Source organism: Neolamprologus multifasciatus, chromosome 20 (genome assembly GCF_963576455.1).
Source record: "Neolamprologus multifasciatus chromosome 20, fNeoMul1.2, whole genome shotgun sequence".
Classification (NCBI taxonomy): domain Eukaryota; kingdom Metazoa; phylum Chordata; class Actinopteri; order Cichliformes; family Cichlidae; genus Neolamprologus; species Neolamprologus multifasciatus.
The window spans coordinates 28,792,537-28,817,379 of record NC_140458.1 but is presented as its reverse complement, the minus strand read 5'-3'; the positions used below and the strand labels follow the sequence as shown (position 1 = coordinate 28,817,379).

Here is a 24,843-nt window from a genome sequence, read left to right as displayed (position 1 = left end):
GTCACATAAATCTGTCATAACCAGCCAGACTTAAGCACACAGCCTATCAGATAAGTACTCTTTAATCTCTACCACTTGCCATATTCTAAATATGTTTCAACAATTTTATACAGCCAAACCATGGATGTTTAATTTAAATTCGCAAACTTATACTACCATTTGGAGTCAGAATATGGATGCTATAGCTATAGTTTGCCAATTTAGCCAATAGTTATCAAACTATTGAGGTTATGCTGTCTCAGTTCTGCTTCACTTTGTACAACTCAGACTTTCAATCAGTGCAACTCCAGGTGATGTCGCCTAAAGAAATACTCTGATTCTGCAGCAGCTGGATGTTTAAGTGATGAGGAGGAAGTAGACATTCAGAGCAGAGGTTAATGATTTTGTGGAGTGGTCATTGAGGAAGTATTGACTTCTGAATGTGAATAAGACCAAAGAAGTTGGTGACTTGACTTTCAGAAGGACACGAACCGTGTGTATCCTGGGACAGGCTACTGATGTGGTGGAGGACTATGACTACCTGGGCATCCACATGGAAGGCCAACACAGAGGCTTTAAACAGAAATTATAAATGATAGAGATATTCTGTCATGCAGCTGTGGACCATATACATCAGAAATGGCAATACCAACGGAGTGAATAAACTGATCAGTAAGGCTGGTTCTGTGACTGGCTGCTAACGGGAATTTTTCTAATTCAACTTTATTGCAATAGAGACTTTACTATTCCAACAATTTACTGTTTCGTTGCATGTGTTTTTTAACTACCTAGTTTTTGTGACTGCGGGTGTTTTCTTTGTTTTTTTTACAAGTAAAATTGTATCCTTGTTTGAATTAGTTAAGATGGTCTCTGTATGTATCCACTGCAAAGTACAGTTACAAAATGCCTCTAGTTGGAAATGACTAGGGCAGATTTTACATAGGATTTAACTAGTATTTTCCTCTCGTGTGCGTAATGTCTGCGGTTTTGTGTGATAAACGGTAGCTTTTAATTTGAAGTTCTGTTCCGGAAATTGATCATCGTTAGCTTCAAGCTTATTGGCTGGGTTTGGCGAAACAGCCGACCGGTTGCTGGCGGAGAGCTAACGGCAGTAGCATTCAGCAATTTCGGAGCAGTAGGGAAGAACAGTCACTCTAGGCGAATCACAATGCCTCGAGTTTATATCGGACGACTAAGCTATCATGTCCGCGAAAAAGATATTCAGCGTTTTTTCAGCGGCTATGGGAAGCTAATGGAGATTGATTTAAAGAACGGGTAAGTTTTCGGCGGAATTTTGTAAGCCAGAGTCCAACTAGTTAGCATTAAAGGTAGCCATTCATGCGAACGATGCACGGACTCGGGGTGGCATTTCACTCTTTTACGCAGATAGATATATATTTTTTAGAAGTTAAGTTTGATTCTAAAACGCAATATGTCGATGTATGACGTTTATTATTGTCCTTATAAATGTAAAACGTTTTGTTTCTTTAACTTCATTCATGAACGTTTAGCAAATGTCGCGTGGCCAACATGGCGTCTTTATACTTTGCACGTCGCTGTGCTAACGTATGCTAACGCTAATTAGCTAGTTAATTCGTGCAAGTAAGCGGGTAACGCTCATTTCATACTCATGCTTTTAAACCCTTTCTTTTTGCAGGTATGGATTCGTGGAGTTCGAAGATAATAGGGACGCCGACGACGCCGTTTACGAGTTAAACGGGAAGGAGCTGTGTGGGGAGCGGGTGATCGTCGAGCATGCCCGGGGCCCGCGACGAGACCGAGATGGCTACGGTGGGGGTTACTGGGGTGGTGGGCGCAGTAAGTGCAGTCTATTACAAGATACCCTCTCTTCCCCTTCCCCTTGGGGTGAGGTGTCGACGTGGACTGCACAGACAGCTGTTTGAATGATTCATGGTGACGCTAATTTTAACAGACTTGCCGCATAGGTTTACAGATACTCAGCTGGCCCTCGATCAGGTTTTTCCAGGTACCCCTCATGGGTTATAGCCAGCCACGTGGGTAGTTCTTTAAGGCGCAGGTTGCATGCAACGTTGTAGGACTGTCAGTAGAGCTATTGTTCATGTTGTTCATTATATCACGCAGTAACTTCATCACATGCAACCATGGTTTATCTTCATTCTTACAAATCAGGGAGTCCAGTTTGGTTTTATATCACCCTGCTGAACAGTTCTCAGTCTGTCACCCAAGGGGTAGTGACCTGCACGTTTTTGCTCCTCCATAGTGATTATCATCACGAGCTACATGCTATTTGATTGCAAGGGGCAATAATCTGTGAGATTTAAAAGCAGTTTTGAGTCTAGAGTTTAGTGTTGTTAAATTCTTATCATACATTGTAAAATTCACTTGAACCATAATTGTCATTTGGGCGAGCCATGTGAAGGTGTCTTTTTTTTATTTTTATTTTTATTTTTTGTTTGTTTGCACCAGAGGGGAAAAAAACAGGCTGAACACAAATCACCACATACATAGCTACCTAGTTAGTGTAGTCATTAGGAGTAGACTAACGTTTTCATGTGAAATGTGTTTTAACTTTGGTCTACATATAATTTTTTTTTATATTCAACATTAACAAAAGTCCTTGATGTTTCAATTTGAAAGAGTCCAGTTGCGGGCTGAGGCTGAGAGTCCATTGAGGCTAAAGATGACTGGCTAAGATGACTGCCTGTCCCGTTTGGCCTTGGCTTTCACCTTACAATGTGTGTGTGACCTTTGCCCCCCCTTGATCCTTGGCTGACCTAACCGGAAGCCATGATGACAGCAGCCTTTTGCCAATAGACCAGGGGTGATGGTGAGGATTGCCATTGGTTTTTATGTTGACAGCAAACATAAGTGGATCGGCACCTTTACAGACCTTACAATCTAAAGAAATGTTGTAAGATCAAAACTGGAAAAAAGAATTTCAGACTGACATCCGGTTAAATAAAAAGATGCCAATTTTCAAAAGATTGGTGTGTTTTTAACACCGTAATCAATTTGAACAGTGTCCCCGACTGCAGCCTTTGTGGATGCCTCCTTTCTGTTTGTGTTACAGGATACAGAGGTCTTGAAAGAACATCACTGTCCATTTGTTTTATGCAGCTATAGCATCACAGAGTGATGTACTGGAGTAAGACAGATGCTGATTTGTGTTTTTTGTATTGCCGGAAACAGATGCAGTGGTGTTCTTTGCAGCAGAAAACAGCTTCCAAATGCTGAAAACTACAAACTTTAGAGCCCATGCAGTTGCTTGTAGAGCACTTAACTGGAGCTGTTTGAAAATGAGATCAAAGAAACCCCTTTGACTGTTTGTACAAATTTAAACCCCCTCCCCCCCAAGGACAATAATCTGGAAACTCACTGCCTTGAGTGCATTTGATAGTCCAGAGCAGTAGTACTTTGAATCTTGTTTGGTTTAGTGGTTTCTAACTATTTGTGTGTGCTGTTGTTTTTTTTAAAGGTAGCGGTTACAGCAGCCGCAGCCGTTCTGGCAGGGACAAATATGGACCGCCAGTCCGCACAGAGTACCGCCTCGTTGTGGAGAACTTATCCAGCCGCTGTAGTTGGCAGGACCTCAAGGTAAATATTTGAAAATAAGAGAGGGGAATCTTCAGATAAAGGGAAAATGTATTGTAGAAGTGCTTGGAATGAAATCAATAATCGGCACCTCATCCTCTTCCCGTCCACCAGGACTTCATGCGTCAGGCAGGAGAGGTGACCTATGCAGATGCCCACAAGGAACGCACCAATGAGGGAGTGATTGAGTTCCGGACGTATTCCGACATGAAGAGGGCTCTGGACAAGCTGGATGGTACTGACATCAACGGGCGGAAAATTCGCCTGGTGGAGGACCGTCCTCGCAGACGTCGGTCTTACTCTGGCAGTCGCTCCAGGTAAACAAATTTCTGACTGCTTTTTAAGATGAGCCTCGCTTTGGTACATTTTGTTGCTCAGAGATTTTGTTTATTTAACAAGAAACTGATGTAAATTTTATTTATTTTTTAAAATCGTGCTCTGTCATCTTCAGATCTCGCAGTCGTCGTCGCTCCCGCAGCAGGAGAAGCAGAAGCCACAGGAGCAGGAGCTCAAAGAGTCGCTCCAGATCCCACTCGAGGTTAGGATCAATGTAATCTTGGAACAGTAACATGGAGATTTAATTATGTTATTGGTATTGATAAGTTCTGTATGTTCAGTATGACATTTTGTCATGACATTGCTGTCATGTAAGGTGGGGCTGTACTGAGCTTTGCTTCTGTTCCTATAGGTCTCGTTCCCGCAGCAATAAGAGACGACATCATTCCCGCTCCAGGTCTGAGAGAAAGTCTCGCTCAAAGTCAGGAGAACGCAAATCACGTTCTCGCACTCGCAGATCTCGTTCTAGATCCAACAGATCCAACAAATCCAAATCTCGTTCACGCTCTCGCAAATCTCGGTCTCGCTCCGCCGAGCACAAGTCCAAGTCTCGTTCAAAGAGCCGCTCTAAGGTAAAGTCGGAGAGGGATTCTCGTAGCCGATCAAAGGAACGGTCTGCTGAGAAGAAGTCCCGCAGCCGATCACCCTCTCCAGTAGAGAATGGAAAAGAAGACCATGTGGCCAAATCTGCCTCTCGCTCCCCATCTCCACAAGAGGAAGAGTGCCGATCCCAGTCCAGAGAAAAACGCTCAGCCTCTCGCTCCAAGTCTCGCTCCAAGTCCCGCTCCAAGTCCCGCTCCAGGTCTCGTTCACGGTCTAGATCAGCTTCTCAGGATTAGTGGGTGTAGAGAAGGGAGAGGTTTTCTTATTGTTTAGCTTGATCATTATGCTGTACATATTGAGCAGTGTTTAATAACTGGTTTATGCTTCTGACGCCCCCCTTCAAATGTACATTTGTCTTTTAACTTGTTAAAGCAGGAGTTTATTAGACCATCAACCACAATACAGTCGATGCTTTTTGGACTTGTTTCAGATGATCTGCTCCCTAAAAAAAATAAAAAAATAAAGATAAAAAAGTTTAAAAATAAAATTTAGAATTTTGGATTAATGAAAATGGGTGCTGGGCTCTACAACTATAGCCTGAGGAAGTTGATGTCTCTGTGACTGGTGCCTGATTTGGTAAAGTTTAGGTTTCTTACTGTTCTGCTTTCATTTAAAGTTGTTTGGTCAGTGAATATTAAGTTGTCTTAAATGTTCTTTTATTCAGTTTGCAGCTGTTTGTTTTGGTTGGTAGTCTGACAGTTTGCTTTCCTTGTGTCTCCAGGCCTCTTATGTCTGAAGCATCCATCTTTGATTGGTAATTATTTTGTGTCGTACTCTTTCAAGCTCGCATGATTGTTGAAGAGTAGGCTCCAGGACTGGAGCAGTTGAGTTTTTGACCTACACATTCAGTCACATTCTTCGAGGAATCAGTCTGTCTTCGTGTTAAACGATGCATATTCAGGATGTAAGAGCTTGTAGTACAGAACTTCTTAATTTAAAGATGAGGGTTTGGACTTCACTTTTGAGTAACTTGAATTGTAGATGGATTATTTTGATCCCTTTTAACTACTTGTACATAGAGTAATCAGCACAAAGCAATCTTTTGGTAGCTTTTTGGGGGGAGGAGGTTGGTAACATTAAGCAGGTAATCTATTAAGAGCCTTTACTTTAGTTTTTGATTTTCAGTTTGGCTAGAGACTCCTTTGCAGCGTCCTGTTTTTCCTCAGATTCTTCCATTGCGCCGATTGCTTCCCTGGTAATGTTGTTTTCCCTCCCCAGCTTCAGAACAGACTGAAGGGTTTTGGAAAGCCTTATTTAAAGTTTGCAGCTAGTACTGTTTTTGTGCTGGAAAGGTCCATGTGTTCAGAACTCCTGTGAGTCTGTAAACATCAGACTTGCTGAACGCAGCCACATTCTCCATCTTGTGGAACTGACTTTTCCCCCCCCCTAACATGTATGAGATCTAATGGGGGAAAAGTCCTTTTTTATGCTATGTTCAATAAAAGATCTTCATTAAAAAAATAAACTTGCTGCCTGACGTTGTTTTGTCTGGATTATAAAAACCTTGACTGCAGTATTGACATGACCTATATCCTGCTAATTATATAATAAACGCTCGCTCATTATAGGCTGCAGTTGTGGAGGAAATGATCAGAGCGCGTATTTATGGATGTAAGCGGGAACATTTCGCTTGCATGCCAAATAAAAATCGTTGCAGCAGCTATTTTACGCTTTTGCAGCTAATCGAGGGAGCACTTTTTTTTTCACCTATCGACCATTACTGAAAGTGGAGCGACGCACTGGAAGTCTTTCTTTTGGCGTTAAATTATAGCCAACGAGCGGTGACTGTACTGTGGACCCGCGCATGCGCAGTCGAAGCCCCGGAGCCGCAGGAGATCAGAGCTGGTAAGCCAAATTTCAGTTCCTGAAATCTGAAAACACGAATTAAAATCAAATTTTAGAACTTTCCTCTAATTATAGAAGGCAGAAGCATATTTTAGTCACACTGGGTTTAAAAAGAAACCCGCCAGTCTGTTGTTTCTTTTTTTTTTTTTTTCCTCCCCTCACCGAGGTAAACCGTTTTTGGCGTCAGAGATGTAATCAAGCACAAAGCTTATCATCTTTAATATATAAATTTGATAATGGCTAGCGGATCTTTGACGTAGCAGGTTTAAATATAAATTTTAAATTTAAAGCAGTTGCGCCAAGGTTTCAAAAATACCCGGCACACTTAACGCTGTTACGAGGAGAAAATGTTGCTCATTCATTAAAGATATTGCCGGAATGGGCGATAAGGTTGCTTTTTTCATTAAATGGGATTTTCACAGGAATTGAGCCTCTGCTTTAGCACATTTTTTGCCTCAAGGATTTCAGATCCTCCGCCATTTTAACTGAAATGCTGTATTTTAGTCTGTCGGTGTGTGTGTGTGTGTGTAGACTTGGGAGCTTGCGCGTAAATATTGGTGTGTCACCATTATTCTTTTATTATTGGAAGGATTGCATGGCTTTTAAAAGTTCATGGCTGTTTTGCCTTATTGGAAATACTTTTAGAGGAAGATTTTTTTGGGGGGTGAAATGTAGTTAAATTTTAAAGTAAAATTTAAACTCTCTGTCCTCTACTTTGGATAAATAGTATTTTGTTGAATGATAAAAGCGGTGCTAGTGTGGTAAATTAAGAAGAGATGTTTCAAGATAGCAGAAAATAATATTATTATAATTTAAGATTTGAATTTTGTATATGCCTCTAAATCAGACATGTTCCAATAAAGAAATATATTTAAAAATAACAAACAACATAAAAATGAAAGCTTAAATTGGCAGGATTACTCTCCCGTCCATACTGTGGCACTCCCTCCTCAGGTTTTGGGTACAATCTCCTCTATAAATCTTTAACACACAATGTTAAAGCTGTTACCTGATAACCAGACAGCATTACTTTGTGCTATTTCTCATGCTGTGTCTCCCAGTGCTCCAGCACAACACACTGGGACGCCGTCATGAGTGCCAAAGTGAATATGGAGGCTCCAGCCAAAGAACCGGACTGCACCCCTATGGATCCGTCATCTTCGTCTCCCACAGAGACAATCCTCATCTGCGGGGGTGATGGTGTGACCAAGAAGGCTCGGCCTCAGCCCCACACCACCACTGCTCTCCTGCTACCAGGTGAACTCATATGTAAGGATGTTCACAAATACATACTCTACTAAAGCACTGTTGGGGAAAACACTGATCGTGTCTTCTGACCTCATTAGACTGAAAAACGAATTGAGAAGTAACCAGCAGTGTAATAATTTACCAGGCAAATTGTAAGGTCATAGTTCAGAATTTACACCTGCAATGTTTAACCTCATTCACAGGCATCACATTACAAAACAAGGGTCATTTTAATGGTTGACTTAATAACATCACATAGAAATATATACACAAAAGATGCAACTCATCTTATTAGGTCTCTGTTCACAAAGCTGTGAGTTTAAAAATCAACTCTGAGTCTTCATTTCCAGAAAACCTTCATAGACTTACTAAACAGCTTCAGATCATTCTGTCAGTAATTCAGGTCAAGTTTATTGATGAAAAAGCTGCATTTGTGATTAAAAATAAAAAACCCCAATGAAAATTAAATTGTTAATTAAAAACGTATCTTTTCTTTTCATCGAACAAGTCATCCGCTTTAAATCTCAGTCTAATAAAATCATTAGCTGGATACATTTAAATTAAAATGTTAAAATTGACCTCTTTTACTTTAGGAGGGCAGATTCACCATGGCAACAGGTAAACAAGGAGCAGAGCCTCCTTTTAGTCCGTTTAGAAGTGCGGAAAAGAGTCATTTTATTGAGCCACGAGCCGTTCTGTCATCATCATGCACAATATAAATGTTCAATATGAAATATCTAACTTCTCTGTACTGACTGCGGTGATTATTTAGCCAACTTTTCATTAGATGAAGCTATAGTTCTGATTTTTAACCCTAATGATTCAGCTGTAACCTGACAGGGACAAAATCTAGGAGATGTCCGGGAAGATAAAAATCTGGAGAAATAGACGAGCCACACTTTACTGATGGACCTGTGAGATTAGTAACCCAGACGGCAACAGACAGTCTGCCCTCAAGTCAGTTTTGGTTCAGTAAAAAAACAGTTATTGCAGCAGTTTATAACCATTACATTTTTTCCCAATAATTATTCAGTAAAAATTTAATGTACTGATGGGCTGTAATAATTTCATTTTTCACAGAGGATTTCATTATGTCTGCCATTACTGGATAAAAGTTTTTAATTAGATTTAGAGGAAAAACTGTGCTTTAATGTTCCCCAGTGTAAGCGTTCGTAATTTTATGTAATATCAGCCTTCAGTGATAGATGATGGCTCTCTTACGGCAACAGTAGAGATGTTTTACTCAGTTACCGGTAGCCTGATAGTAAGACTTTGCATGTTAGCATGGACAAACACGTTTTTAGAAATGTCTCAGCTTTTATAGAGCTGTTTACATGTTGTTCAGATAGATTTGAGATATTTTAGTGTAATTCTGGGAGGGTGAGGCTCTTTAAATAAGGAATGCAGATTGTATCGGGACAAATTAAGCCACTATGAATGGATCTGGAGGAGATGAGCTGGATCCAGACCTGATCCAGTCTGAATCCATGATGCTTATCTGAGCGCATCCTTAAACGTCACTGTAAAAAAACATTGAACTCAGTTTTAGTCATTTCACGCTCATCTTCAATCAGATATTCTCAACATCTCCAAGACTCAGCTGTGACAGTCATTTTTCCATCAGTGTGACTGATTACAGCACAACTCATGATTGATAACTTAAACAGTGATTGCTGCAGCAAATGTTTAAAGTGTGGGCAAACTGACTGACAGTGTGACAGCTGCATTACTGTTCACAGAGATTCAGCTTTAGAAAGACCGAGTCTATAGATTTAAATCTGAACTGACAATAAGTCTAAGATGTAATCGCTGTCTCCATCTTCATGTCGATTACTGATCGATTATGTTACGTACAGAAAACAGTGAACTAAGCATGCCCTCTTCTGTGAATGAATTTGCTACGTTGTGCACTTTGACAGCGACTTTATGAAGGAGAAATTAAACTGTGCATATCAAGAGTGGAGGAGTAAGAGAGAGAAACTTGGTAACCATGGTAACTACTCAGAGTTGAAGTTACCTGTCGTTTAGGGGGAAAAAAACAGTGTTTCCTTCAATTTAGGGTTAACAAATTCAAAGTTGTTTACTAAGCCTGCTTCCTGGAATCGGGCCCAGCTGATGGTTTAAGGATTGTTAAAGATGCTACATCCACGACCAGTCAAAAGTTTGGACACACCTTCTCATTACTTTAAGAACTGAAGGTCAGACAGTCCGGAAAATAACTAAACTTTGAATGCAGTGCAGTTGCAAAAACCATCAAGCGCTACAAGGAAACTGGCTTATATGAGGACCGGCCCAGAAAAGGGACGACCAAGATTTACCTCTGCTGCTGAGGATAAATTCATCTGACCAGCCTCAGAAATCCCAAGTTAACAGCAACCCACATTAGAGCCCAGATAAATGCCACACAGAGTTCCAGTAGCAGACAGATCTGTACATCAACTGTTCAGAGGAGACTTCGCGAATCAGGCCTTTATGGTCAAATAGCTGCTAAGAAACTAATACAAGCAACAACAACAAGCAGAAGAGATTTGTTTGAAATACAATTATCAAAATTAGCACAAAACACATTAGACCAGTGGAAATCTGTGCTTTGGTCTCATTGTCCAAATTTAAGATCTTTGGTTCCACCCGCCGTGTCTTTGTGCAACGCAGAAAAGGTGAACTGATGGTCTCGACATGTATGGTTCCCACCGTGAAACATTGAGGAGGTGTGATGGTGTGGGGGTGCTTTGCTGGTGACACTGTTGGGGAATTTATTCAAAACTGAAGGCACACTGAACCAGCACGGCTACCACAACATCTTGCACCAACATGCCAGCCCATCCAGTTTGTTGGACCATCATTTAATTTTAAACAGGACAATGACCCCAAATACACTTCCAGGCTGTGTAAAGGCTATTTGACCAAGAAGGAGAGTGATGAGTGCAGCGCCAGATGGCCTGGCCTCCACAGTCACATGACCTAAACCAAATGGAAATGGTTTGGGATTAGATGAACCGCAGAGTAAAGGCAAAAGGACCAACAAGATGCTGAGCATCTCTGGGAACTTCTTCAAAACTATTGGAAAACCATTTCATGAAACTCATTGAGAGAAGGCCAAGAGTGTGCAAAGCAGTAACAGAAGCAAAGGGTGGTTATTTTGAAGAATTTAAAACATAAAACACAAGTTATTTCACACGTTTTTGTTTACTACATAACTCCATATGTGTTCATTCTTAGTTTTGACCCCTTCAGTGAGAATCTACAATTTAAATAGTCTTGAAAATAAAGAAAAAACATTAAATGAGAAGGTGTGTCCAAACTTTTGACTGGTAGTACATAGAGTTCACTCAGCCACTCCTCACTGCATGTGCAAATCCTGACAAAGCTTCCAATGCCTGTTCATAATTAATTAATAAGTTTTAATGCATAATTTTTAATTCAGAGTTTCCATGTTCAATATTATCATGTTTGTTAGTGAAAACCTTTAAGTTTTGATGTGTTCACCGGACAAAGCAACACTTTCTGAGACGTTAGCTCTAGCTCACCAAAGCCGTAGAAGTTTTTTACTATTTTAATTTTATTAACAAAAGAGTTAATCAGGTAATTAAAACTGCGTTTGTCCAAAATAACAACAACATTAAGAAAACAGTTTGATTGCTTCCAAAATCTCTGCTCTGTATTAGATAAACCAAGACTGTTGTTGTTACTTAAAATGAAAACTTACTGAAATAAAAACCATGACAAAGTTTTGGGGGGAAAAAATACTTTAATGAACTGAAATAAAAATAAAAAACAGACAGAATTTATTTCCCGACATAATCCTCCCATTTATCTGACTTGGCGTTAGAAGCACATTAGCTTGTGACCCTCTCTGAGGGTCTGTGCCCCCGGGTCTTTTACAAACGTGTTAATCACTAATAACAATAATATAACACTAATAACCAGCAGATACTGATTTCTATTGCAGTTTCTCATGTCAGAGAAATGTGCAGTAAAACTGAGTGTGAAAACCGAGTGATGATATTAGCAGCTGTTTAACAGTTTTGTGAAGCGTGCTGATAACCAAGCCTGTCTGCAAATCTATAGAAACAAACAAATACTATTTGCCTGGTTGTCACGGCAACAGAGCGCTGTTTTTCCTTTACCATTTATAGTGAGTAAAGCAGATGACAATGAAGTACATCACTTTGTGCTTTATTATTCCGAGTGCATCTTTTTCCTCAGCTCCTGCCCATCAGAAGGTGGAGGTGACTCCAGCTGTTGCAGTGGGTAACCCAGGTAAAGGAAGCAGAGCCAATGAGATGGCAACGCCTGCACTGACAGCACAGGTGGGCGGCGCTTGTAGCATTGTCCATGTCCTAGAGTTGAAGGAGGGAATGGCCATCCTGCCCAGTAGCAACCTTAAGGTAAAGTGATATTAAGCTTTGCTGTGGTTTAAAAAAAGTCATTGAAAGTTGTTTTTATTTCTTTTTCGACAAAGTCCTGAATAACACACACACACACACACACACACACACATATATATATATATATATATATATATATATATATATATATATATATATATATATATATATAAATATGTATACACTTTCTTTTTTTTAAATTTTTTTAAGCAGTATACAGTTTGTAAAGACACGGACACATTTTGACAGATGGTGCACTGATGCGTGTGTGTGTATTTGTCTTGTAGTTCTGTGTGAGTGACTTAGGAGCTCTGAGCACATTAATCACCCCGGGCACTGCCAGCAGCACTGCTGAACCTGCAGCAGGGACTTCTGGGAGATCCACTGACGCAGAAAGAGTTCCAGACAAGCCAGGTAGACTCGTGGTTACGTAAGGTCATAGTAATATCAGGCACAGACACACAATAACTGCACTCTGGTGAATCATTTACATTTTTGCACACACAGAGCAGAAAACAGTCTGAACCGGTCACCTCCAGGATAACAGATTTTCATACTACTTAGCCACATGTGTTTGTTATATTTTAACACATATTTGATAACCAAAGCAGCTTTTATACCATGTGTGATATTTCAAATATAACAGTGAGTTAAACTAGTTCTTGTGTTACACGTGTCATGCTGGTTTAAACAGCCTGCACTTTTATTTGAAGTACTAAACAGCATGGGCTCAGTCATCAGTGTGTGTGTGTGTGTGTGTGTATTAAGCATAAATGAGTGGTAATTACATCAGCTGTAGCAGAGCTTCTCTTTACAAGTGAAGAGGTTGCAGCTGCAGATTTCTTTGTAGAAATTTAAAATCCAGCTGAGAAACTTTGAAAAGTCAAAGAATATTCAATAAAGATGCAGACGGGCGTGTTTTCACCTGCAGCCCTGTCTGTGACAGATGCGTCGGCTCCTGCCAGCTCTGGGAGGGGCGTGGCCCTGGAGCCAGAGAGGTTGGTGCCGGTCAAAGCTGGAGTCCAGGTTGATCCAGGACAACAGAACCATAATCCCAGAGCTCAGCGGACCTACACAGAAGAGCTCCGCAGAGACCCCATCACTGACAAGTATGTGCCCCGCTGCTCGGCCTTTATGTTTACGCGCCTCGCTCCACGTGCATAAGCTCATCTTTCGTTCCCCGCGCCTCAGGAGGAGCATTGGCGTGGAGAAGGTGCCGGCAGGCGGGAGAGTCTCCCTCAACCCCGATCACCTGAAGCCCATGAGGAAGAGGAAAAGGAAGGAGTACCTGAGTCCATCTGAGGAAGACTCGGACATCGAGGGCACGGTGGAACCGCGTTGCTATTTCAGTTTTAAAGTTGCTTTTATGCGTGACTACCATCTCACCGTTTCCTGTTGTGCGCTTTCTCGTGTTTTCTTTTTAAGGATGAGAAAATGGATTATTCTAAAGCAGATGGCCGACACATCAGAGGAGGTTGGAGCATTTATTTCTTGCATCAGTGGTTTTGTTGGACGCATATCATCTTTCACTGGATACTATTACTACTAAGCTGCAACACTACATCACATAAAATCACATCATCTCTTTACTTCATCCAGAAGCTGTGTGTCCTTCTTTATCCTTTCATTACATACCCTTTCTTGTTTCAATTTATTTGAAAAAAACAAACAAACAAACAAACATGCAAGGTCGAAAATGAGAAGTACGCAGAGTGTATAGAAGGCATAATGTTGGAGTTTCACAGCAGGCATTGATTTTTTAAATTCCTGAAGGTGGAGACAGTAAGACAGAGCAGTGGACGTGGGCTCAGTACCTGGAGGAGACCAAAGCTGTTGCTGCTCCTAACAACGTTTTCCAAGAGGTATGTACACACACACACACACACACACACACACACACACACACACACACACACACACACACACACACACACACATCAAAGGATTTTAAAACTTGTTTTAAACGTAGTAGGCAATCAAATCTATTGCTCGGAGCAAAATTGAGTGTAGCACTCTCAAGAGAGGGACAAAGTAATTTATGTCGCCAAAGCCATATGTTCATACATTAAATCAAGGATTTAAAACTAATTTCACATTGTGCCCACTTTGAAGTGAAGCGGGCCAAATCAGTGAAACTCTCTTTTCTGTAAGTGTAAAGAACTTTAGTTACACTTTTAATCTCTGAAGTATCTCAGCGTAAGAAAAGAAGTGCAATTTCAGCAGTACGTTTCCGTTTTTCTACACAATAAAGAAACACTGCTGTATCAAATGAAAGAAATCTGTCAGCGCAGCCCGTTGGGCTTAAATTGTAAGAAATAAGTGCTGAAAATTACACAAAAGAAAGCTCATTGCTCAGACTATTCCAAAACAGAAAGTGTATGTTAATTCAAAGAACTTGCTTCTTCTTTTTTGAGCTGTGAGTGTATCCAGCAGAATAGTTTACCTACTATATAGTTATGTTGGTGTGGTATAAATGTCCATGGTCTTCATCAGTTAAGTTATAAAATGTTTAAAAATACAGTTAAAAGTTCAAAATTTATGCCATTTTCCAAACCTGTCTAAGCAGACTGGATTGGAGTCTTAGAGTGTTTGTCGGACCGATTGTGACCCCCGGGCCTTACGTTTGACACCTCTGTACTAAATGTTGGAGTTTGATTTTAAAGTAATCTAAAGGTTTGTATAACAGTGATGAAAAACCTAATCTTGGAATAAAAGAGTAAAAACCATTAAGATGAAGACATAATCCCTGTTATTTTATTCTTTTTTCTCACGGTGTTCGGCTGGTTTCTCTGTTCTTTGCTGTCACTCAGTTTCCCCAGAAAAATCTTTTATGCAGACTTTGCTTCCATCTCCTTGTTGTACGGAAACTTTTGCCGTTGTTTTATGTTCCAGTCCCAGAGAGTGCCGACAGTGAGGAACGGCTTCAAACACGGGATGAAGCTGGAAGGCATCGACCCGCAGCATCCGTCCATGTACTTTGTCCTCACTGTGGCTGAGGTGAGCCAGTGGACTGTCGCCGCCAGGCTTCTTATTTAGGATCATTTTCATGTATTCACAGAATGCTTTGGATGCAGAATGAGTTCACTGAGGTGTCTCCTCTTCTGATATGTCATGTCAGGTCTGCGGTTACCGGCTGCGGCTCCATTTTGATGGCTACTCTGACTGTCATGACTTCTGGGTGAATGCCAACTCTCCCGACATCCACGCTGCAGGCTGGTGTGAGAGCACAGGGCACAAATTGCACACCCCCAAAGGTCAGAGGTCATACTTATTCTTACACTAAATAAATTCTTAAAAAATATTTGCCATCCCAGTGTGTGTTTTATCGACACAAGAAGTTTAGAGTGAATGGTTTCTTTTGGTGCAGATAAAGTAATGAGATCTAGTGTTTTTACTGAGCTCAGCTGAGTCTCTCCTGGCATTTTTACCTTTAAAGCACACAGATGTGAAAACTATTCCTCTAAATCCTGCACTATCTTCCAACATGTGACTTCTCTCTGTATTTCTGTGCTTCCTGCAGGCTGTAAAGAGGAGGAGTTTACTTGGACCAACTATCTGAGAATGACTAAAGCACAAGTGGCTCCCAAAGAACATTTTGCCAGTCCCGGAAGGGTAACCATCTCTGTGCAGTATAATATATGCTGGCTGTTTTAACCACACACACACGTATTGGATGAGGTGACTGATTCGGTGCAAGGAAAATTCCCAACTTCAGCTATTATAATGAAAAGCTTATTTTAAGAAATGTGCACCTTAGATCATGATCATGCAGCACTGAAGACAAACTGAACTGTTTTGTTTAATAAGGTCCTGGATAATTTTAATGTAAATACCGAATGCAGGGAGATCATAATCTAAAAATCTTGACAAGTGGCTCAACAGCACACCAAAGAAGGTAACGCTTCCCCTGGTTTTCCAGATCGATGTGAAGTGTGGTTTTGAGATAGGAATGAAGCTGGAGGCCGTCGATCGTATGAACCCCTCCCTGATCTGTGTAGCAACCATCACCGATGTGGTGGACGACCGCTTCCTGGTTCATTTTGACAACTGGGATGACACATATGACTACTGGTGAGTCATAGCATCTCTCTGAATGCTTTTGGGAAATGATTTAAAGGATTTCTAAAATTATACTGTGATTGGGCTTTTGATATGTTCATATAAATCTGAAGCAGTATCGGTGAGAATACAGCTATTTAGATATTTCGTGCTGTCATAGAAAAGGGTAATTATAATAAAGTTTTTCTCTATTCTACTGGTGTAGCTGGAGGTTTGAGTTTAATCAAGAGGAGAGCAATCAGCATTGTTAAGGCAGATTAATGATGGCTGCTGGAGTTTGCAAAAAGTTCTGAATCCCGTGGAACGAAATTCACACCTTTATTAGGACTGAACAGCTATTTGATGCTGTGTCATAGGTGATATGTGACCATTTCAGATTATAAAATTACGTTTGTGAAATGTTCATTTCAGAACATTTTAGAGAGGCAACCTTGCTCAGAAGTAAAGGTTCGTCTGTCTGCAAAAAAACAAAAAAAATGGATGTACAATTGTGCAATTATCTCATCATCTACAGTCCATAATATCATCAAAAGATTCAGAGAATCTGCAGAAGTCTCTGTGTGCAAAGGACAAGGCCAAAAATCAATATTGGTTTCCCGTGATCGTCACACGTCAAGCGGCGCTGCATTAAGAACATGCATGATTCAGCCAAAATCCTTGGACTTTTCTCAGTGTGAACATCTAATATGTTTTCCATGTATCCGATTTCTTTTTCAGTACACATCACGGCAATTCAGACTACAGCAGCCGAGCTGCATAAGCACGGTGTGTTGATTAACGTAAAGATAATGCCTCCATTAAACAAAACGTAGCAGGCTGGACTTTTATCTGGCTCACTCGTTTCAGCGCATGTGCCAGTTTTCTCCCAGCACGCAGCAGATGCGTGCTGCTTTCTCGTTTTTTCACCTCTCTCTTTTCTCGCTCCTGTGTTTCAGTAAAAGTAACTGTCAACACAGTCAGCTCAGATTGTTTACTGAGCGATGCAGAAAAAAAGTGTCGTGCAAACACTGACATTCCTGTAACACAATCTTTACAGAGATCCAGAGCAGTACAACAAATCCACCTTTACATCAATGTCACTATGGATACAATACTACTAAACAAGTGTCTTTAGATCACATCAACAAAGAGAAACACAAATCTTTCAGGATTTAAAAGTTTCACTTTCTTCAACAGCTAGATGCTGATTTATTTCCTGCAGCATAATCTCTCATCAGTTCAGTCTTAATTTTCCTGTAAGTTCGCAGAAATTTCTATTGAACCTAAATTGTGCATATTGTTGTGTGTCACAACATGCAGGTGTGATTCCAGCAGTCCGTACATTCATCCTATTGGTTGGTGCCAAGAAAGGAACCTCCCTCTAACACCACCCCAAGGTGAGGAATGTGATCCCTGTTAATCAGTAGTTTATCCATGCTCATTGTCATATCATGGGTTCATCGTGAGTTCTGCTCAGTTACTCTTTTGTACACTTGCCCTCTTTTTTTTTCTTTTATTACCGTTAAACTGAGGATGAACGTGTGACAGTTAAAAGTTAGTACCTGACATATGTATCTATGCTTAAAACTTACAAAAGCTGTTTTTTAATAAGTGATATATAAAGTCAGGCAAAACCGTGTAAGGTTTTATGGCTGTTTACGTTGGTGAAAGTTTTTTCCTGCACCAGATTATCCAGATCAGGGCCGGTTCGCCTGGTCTCGATACTTGGAGGAGACAGGATCCAAAGCAGTGGCTGCTGATGCCTTTAAAGTGGTGAGAATGCAGATAAAAAGTAAAGAAGAGCTAGCATTACGAACAGTAAAGTCACAGATTAATGGAAAATATGTCTAGTTTGTTTTGTTGTCAACGTGAATGTGAAATCCCATCATCCTCTGCTCCAGCGGTCACCTCACAGCTTTCAGCCTCAGATGAAACTGGAGGCTGTGGACAAGAGAAGTCCCGGTCTCATAAGAGTGGCTACAGTTGAGGAGGTGGACACGCATCGCATTAAGGTACAACTTTGTGTAGTTCTTTAATGTTGTGGAATGATTACTTGAACCCATTTTCTTGAAGAAAATTAATTGATTGATCGATTCCTAAAGATTAAAAGATCCCAAGAATCAGTCAAAGAGCTGGGAGCAACACAATTAAACAGAATCCCAGTATCAGCTTTATAAAAAAGGAGTCAAGACTCGTAAATAAAAAAAATCCTTATGCTCAGCAGCTGTGCTTCAATAAATAAAACAATAAACAAGTCTGGAGATCAAATATCATCTCGGTGGACCACTTTTCAACCTCTCTGAGCTCCGCTTTCAAAGACCGACCATCCTGACAATCAAGCATATGATCCCTTCGGTCTGACCATCAAGATCCAGATAAACCAAGGTGCTCGCGCAACCTGCAATCTAACTGATGCAATGAATCAACCCTGGAAAACAAGCAGAAGATGCCAGTCTCATGGGTTAAACCATCTTGCCTTGTCAGGAACTGTTTGAACAAGAATTTTGCAGAAGTGAAGAAGACAAACAGAGATAAAAGACTAGATCAATAAAGTGGATTGTGTGTGTGTAGATGATCAGATCAGTCATCAGAAATAACAGCACAACGACTAAGAGAAGTAAACAGAAGAAACAAAGTTTGTTTAATGTGTGCCTGTCAGTTTGGATAGGTCTGCAGGAATAAGATCTTCCATGTCCAATTACTGTATCATACTTCTTTGCAGTTGATTGTTGATTTCTGTACATTTTGAGCTTGAGTGCATGTGGACTATTTATATCTATTACAGCCCGCTCTCTTCTTCTTGTTCAGATCCATTATGATGGCTGGAGTCACGTCTATGATGAGTGGGTAGACTCAGATCACCCAGACATCCATCCAGCAGGCTGGTGCGAGGCGACCAGTCACCCGCTTAAAATCCCTCCACGGGACACTAAAACACAGCAACCGCATGGTAGCAACCAGCCTCACGTGACTCCTTTTTCTTCACTTAAAACTGGAGGTCAAAACTTCTAAGCCTATTGTTATCTTCTATAGACTGTATATAAAAGATAGAAGTGGCCATAGTGACATCAGTATTGTGTTACGGACTGTTCTGAAACTTTATTTTAATATTTTGTTGAACTTTGAAGGCAGTGTTGCTAAGATATTGGCTAATGCTAGCACTGACAAGCTAGCTTACATAGCAAGTGTAATTCACTGTGATATTTAATGGCATGCTAACTTTACCTAACAATAAGAAAACTGGATTAACAGAAACTGTTCTTAGGTAATGATTGAATCTACATTGTCAGGCATATCCATAACTTTAAGATTTAATACAAGCTAAATGGGTGACTTTATAGACCAAATGTTTTTTTTCTGTTGTAAAGCCAGTCTCGTGTGGACATTAGTGGATCTTTTTAAAGCCTCACGGTTTGCCACTTGTTATTTACATGATTTCTTTAAGGCATAATAAATGCCGTGATTGTGAATGTCAGCCTATGAGTGTATGTGAATGTTCTCCTCTGTGTTTGTATATATGTAGGTGTGAGGGAGCCTCCTGCTACAGGCCAGTCCACCTACACCTCCTCTGTTCCCTGTAAACCCATCAGTCAGCCCAGAACCAACAAATACAGCTTCCACAACAGGTAAATCCTGAACTCAGCTATGTCATCCTGTCATTAAATGCAGGATTTTTCCAAAGACTTGGGATGATGTGTAAAACCTAAATGAAAACAGAATAAAAAAGTTAAATATTTGAACTGAGAAAGTGGGTCATCATTTTGAATTTGACATTATCAGTCAATGATCTAAAGAAAAGTTGGGACGGGGCCATGTTTTTGTTGACATTTTACACAGAGTCCCAACTTTTTAAAAAAAAAAAAAAAAAGATTTTTTTTTAGATGCTAAAATGCACAGAAAGCATATCTCCATTTTTGTCTTTGAAACAGGAAGTGTCCAACTCCAGGGTGTGACGGCTCAGGCCATGTCACCGGTCGTTTCACCGCCCATCACTGCATATCCGGCTGCCCATTGGCTGAGCGTAACCAGGGTAGGCTGAAGGCTGACCTATCAGACTCAGAGTGCAAGAGAAACCACTTCTTTGGTCAGAGGACTAAGAAGACTCATTACCGTGGCAGGTAAAGTGGTGTCCATGTATTTGTGTGCATGTTTGTTTTTTCTCGCATTCATTTTCTGTATTTTCAGGATTGGTCGTCCTCCCAAATACAGAAAGAATCAACAGAGGGACTACCAGAGTAAGTTGCACTGTTTGTTTTTTGTTTTCGCAGCACCTCACCTCAAAACAAGAAATACTAATAATCTAATCAGAAGATTTGCATGTTAATCGTTTGATATGCAGTATTTGTTACTGTGAAAAGGCCGGCAGACCTTTTTTAACTCACCGGTGAAGTTTTTAGAGCTTCCACTGAGCCTAGCAATCTAATAGAAATGAATTAACCGTTGCTTTTTCTGCTATGATACCCAAAATTAAATGATTGTCAACGTATTTATCTTATATAATTACTTAATGCTTTTAAGATAATTTTACAATCATGTTGTCTTTATAAGATTCTAGATACAGTATTTAGACAGGCAACGGTTGCAACAAACATCCAGTCAGCTCATGTATCTCATATTGCCCTCAAATTTCCATGTTTGTACAATCACATGTTTCATCATGTGTATGTATGTTTCTGTGCACAGACATGTCCTCACAGGGAGTGTATCCATCACTGTTCATGTCAGCTTTGAGCAACCAATCAGACCGCACTCTGTCTTTGTGCTGGGAACAGCACTGCAAGCTGCTGCCCGGCGTTCAGGGCATTCACGCCAGCCAGGTGGCCGCATGGAGCGTCGAGGAGGTGGGAAAATGTCGTTCGCCTCCATAATTATTTACATTCTTTCTCTGACTTATACGATTACCTGAAATCCGCTGCATCTGTGCCGCAGGTCTTCAGATTTGTCCAGAATTTAATTGGCTGTGAAGAACAGGCTCGTCTCTTCAAAGAAGAGGTGAGACCATTAAATGCTTGTGGATTAATAACTGAAGGATGAATAAAGATTTGCAGTGTAAACATGTCATTCATTACTGACGCTGTTTAGACTGTCTTGCACTCTTACATGTTTGCAGCTGTATAATATTTCTGAGTGGATTTCACTGCGAGGGGCTACTATAATTTGATATTTGACCAGATGGAACAAACTTTTCTCCACTTACTACCTCCACATTTGTGTCTCTCTAGATGATCGACGGGGAGGCTTTCCTGCTGCTGACCCAGACCGACATTGTGAAGATCATGAGCATTAAGCTAGGCCCCGCCCTCAAGATCTCCAACGCCATCCTCATGTTCAAGAGCACAGACGAGGGACTGAAGTGAATCCCGCCCTCACTCAGCGGCAGCGCTGTGCCGCCAATCATCATGTGCCAAATTCATTCTGTTGCAGGGAAAAAGACCCTGACCCCTTTTTCCATGTGTTCGGTGTCCTGTACCCATCAGAGAGAGGGAGGAGGGAGGGGAGGGGGGGGGGGGGGGTGAGGTCCGATCAGGGTAAAGAGAAACAGAGCTGAGATTAGAAGATTCAGGTTGATTAGAAAATATGAATACTTTTGGAGAGTAATGGAGGACTGTCATGGATATGAGGATGGAGCAGATGTAGGAAAACAGAAACTGATGGGTTTGGTTCACCCAAAACCCCTCAAAAAATATCCCTTGGCCACAGTACATCTGTGTGTGCTGTGCTAAATCTCAACATTTCAACCCACATACTTTATACTGAATTTGAATTATAAGCCAGCGGGAACGGCTGGAAACCCCACGGTTGCATTTCTCTGCCTACCAAAGCACACTTTACATCCATGTCTCTCTGCGGGTAACTTTTTTACTATTTGAACATAAATGTTCTAATTTTATAAATAACATATCCTTTTAAGCTATTGTGAGAAATGATATCACAGTGTGAATTAAGCCAAAAGCTCTCAGCGACTTTTAAACACCGACTACCAAATTCTAATCAGTTCGTGCTTGAACTTCCAAAATTAAAGACAATCCCCGAAAACCTTCAAAAGGTATCATGTCCTTGATTAAGATGAACAAAGGTGTCCATCTTAAGGTATACAAACTTATGGACACATGGATGGGCAGAGAACTGCAGACACCCGCTGCTCTCAGTGGTGTGAAGGGGAAAAAATAGGTGATGTCATGTAACAGATGTTTGTTAAACAGACATACTGTTTTATTTGTTTTCCTGTACAAGGAAGATTAACATCCATTTCTTGCCTACACCAATGCAGCTGATATAAGTACTGATACTGTATGTTTACTTCCTAAGTTAGAATAATTCCTATTGATGTACCAGGATAGTTGAAACCTCCAAAGAGGTCAACTTACCTTAAGATAAAGTTCACACATGGCCAGATGTGATGAGAACTCTTACCTGGATTGTGACAAAACCCATCAGTTTGCAGTCTGACGAGTAAAAGTGAAAGGAACATGTATCAAGGTTGAAAAGAAAACATCCTGAAATACTGTATCAACTAATGGAAATGAAGGGAAAAAAAAAGGTTGGGTAAAAGACAAGAAAGGGTTCCACATAAAAAAAAAAGTAAGTAAAAGGATTTTGATGCAGTAGGTGAGGCTGGTCTGTGAGGCTCTTATAGGCTTCACGTTTTGTGCAATAAAGAAGCTGATACAGAAGTGCTGTATTCAGCAACAGTTAATATTACAGTTCCTTATATATTAGACAAATTGTTGCACTGTAATGTTAAAAAAAAAAGGAAATCAAATGAGATGCTTTGTTCAGACTGTTTAGATTTGTGATTGAGTCGCAGAGGAAGCTCATTTCACTGATTATTCCTGAGTATTAGTTCTTTATGTTCACTGCCTCAAAATTCTGCGCGCTGCACCGAAAATGTGAGCGCTCGAGTGAAGGACGAGATGTAACTTTTAGAACGTCGACCCTCAGCTCTCGAATCCGAGGCAGAGAAAACAAACGACAGTGTTTGAATTTTTATCTCTATATGCAAAACGTCTGAAATTATTTTTTAGCTGTTATAGATAGATGAAACGGACTCTTTGCATTGGGATTTTAGCACAACTGTGAAATTCAAATGGATTTTACACATGGATATTCCCACACTCGGTCACTAGAGAGTGCAAAAAATCCACCTTTTGCACTATAAACACGTATTTGGTATCTAGCCAATGGAGCGCTCTTGCAGTTTACATGTGAAGGAAGCGCCGGGCGAACTGTGTTCTCAGAAATGTTTACATTTGATGTCAGGGTTTGTTTAAAACACTGTATGGAGTTGATATTGTGAGACGAAAGCTGAATGTTTTAAGGGCTCCTGGAATCTTAAATATTACTTCTTTGTATGTCTCTCTGGTGGGATTTGTGTGCGTGTGTGTGCGTGTCAAGATAATCTTGGGTCACAAATGTCATTTAAACCATATGAATTAATAAACATCCACAGCTGTCTTGTCTGATTAATGTCTCTGCCTCTTGCCTCCTGCCACGGATGATAAATCCTGCATTTCCTGTGTGTGTGCAGGTATTCTGTGTGCACAGTACTGACTATAAACTGACTATGCCTACAGGCACATCCCCCTGTTGATCGTGTTGTTGTCAGCACTTGGCCATGGTGGCGATAACTCCCTCCACGCCCTTTCTGCTTTCACTACTTATCTTCTCGTTCCACTGCAGAGGCCAGAAAGCAGGCGCTGCTGATAACCTGCAGCAGCAAGACTACAAACAAAGCACTCAGTTGACTGCTGGGTAACAAATGTTTCATACAGGAAGGAGCAGCAGTTGACCAGGTCTTATTTTTTTCTTAATAATATCAGAAGATGGCGCTAAGCAAAGTCAGGACTTTTGGTTTTAACATTAACCCATGTTTTCTGTACGAGGAGCAGAGTTAAACAAAAGAAAAGTCCCATTACACTGAAACTAGTGTTAAGCTGTGTTAATTCAGCTGTGTTAGTTCAGCTCTGTGCGCATTTTAATATTGAAAGCTTGTTGCAGTTCAGTATTCAGAAGCATGATATAGAAACCTGAACCCACAGTACAGTAAAAAACCCCAAATGATATGATAAATCAGGAGCGTCAAACATAAAGCCCTGGTGTTCAAATCAGCCTGGCAAACACTCCAATCTCTCCCACCGGACAGCTTTAGAAAATTTGAAGGATATATTTTGAGTATATTTCAAACTTTTAACTGTATTTTAAGTCAGCTTTTCCGATTAATACAGACTTCACCCACCAGCCATACCACACAAAAGTACAACTACATTTTCTGGTAATTAATGAAAACTTTATAATCTAAATGTTTAATTACAGGGCAGTCAGAGCGATGAACTTTACACATGTATCATGTAATCGCTCTGGCCCAGCCCACAATGTAGAATGAGTTTGACATCACTGTCATAAAACCTTGAAAGAAAATGACTTGGATATTTATAAAGCCCGGGGAGTTCAATGAATACTTCATAAATACTTTTTTAGTTTAGTTTGTCATGTAACATCTTTATACAACATAGTGTTTAGGGGGGAAGATGACACACTTTTATTCAAACGTTCTTTCATGTGTGTTAAAACACATCTAAACTGACAAACCTTGCTGGGAGTAGACTCTGCTGACTTATTCTGCAGTCTGTCGAAGTTTTATTGTTTTTAGTTGTTCTCAAACTGTGGGACTGTGTGACTATGCCCCACTAACTGGGCATAGAGCCACTCGACAACCTCAAAAAACGAGGTAACGGTTACCAGTCTATGAACTATATGGGGCTGTTTCAGAATCTAGATATCTTAATGGGTCACAGGTCACATATGAGTGCAGTAAGTTTAAATGGGGCCATGA

General features: G+C 40.5%; 2 protein-coding genes across 7 annotated transcripts; both read left to right on the top strand.

Annotated features, from left to right (window-relative positions):
• Window positions 1-1,039: 1,039 nt before the first annotated feature.
• LOC146495159 (uncharacterized) lies at window positions 1,040-5,956 on the top strand. Of its 2 annotated transcripts, none has more exons than XM_085146995.1 (6): window positions 1,040-1,254; window positions 1,637-1,797; window positions 3,437-3,555; window positions 3,667-3,869; window positions 4,004-4,090; window positions 4,241-5,956. In XM_085146995.1, exons 1-6 carry the CDS (start codon window positions 1,148-1,150, stop codon window positions 4,725-4,727), a joined length of 1,164 nt encoding a protein of 387 aa, XP_085003121.1. In that variant the 5' UTR covers window positions 1,040-1,147; the 3' UTR covers window positions 4,728-5,956. The 2 variants fall into 2 exon arrangements, with proteins under 2 accessions (XP_085003121.1, XP_085003120.1); XM_085146994.1 differs by having other exon boundaries at window positions 1,045-1,254; window positions 1,637-1,770.
• Window positions 5,957-6,067: 111 nt separating this feature from the next.
• Window positions 6,068-23,473, top strand: l3mbtl1 (L3MBTL histone methyl-lysine binding protein 1). 5 transcript variants are annotated; one of them, XM_085146983.1, is made up of 22 exons: window positions 6,068-6,336; window positions 7,398-7,593; window positions 11,791-11,972; window positions 12,260-12,386; window positions 12,904-13,081; window positions 13,164-13,299; window positions 13,398-13,446; window positions 13,746-13,834; window positions 14,865-14,969; window positions 15,091-15,226; window positions 15,493-15,584; window positions 15,892-16,043; window positions 17,331-17,407; window positions 17,698-17,783; window positions 17,912-18,022; window positions 18,819-18,960; window positions 19,534-19,636; window positions 19,940-20,128; window positions 20,196-20,245; window positions 20,694-20,851; window positions 20,940-21,002; window positions 21,233-23,473. In XM_085146983.1, the coding sequence occupies exons 2-22, from the start codon at window positions 7,428-7,430 to the stop codon at window positions 21,365-21,367; spliced, it is 2,526 nt and encodes an 841-aa protein (XP_085003109.1). In that variant the 5' UTR covers window positions 6,068-6,336; window positions 7,398-7,427; the 3' UTR covers window positions 21,368-23,473. The 5 variants fall into 5 exon arrangements, with proteins under 5 accessions (XP_085003109.1, XP_085003107.1, XP_085003108.1 ...); XM_085146981.1 differs by having other exon boundaries at window positions 18,819-19,008; XM_085146982.1 differs by having other exon boundaries at window positions 7,398-7,605; window positions 18,819-19,008; window positions 20,220-20,245.
• Window positions 23,474-24,843: the final 1,370 nt, after the last annotated feature.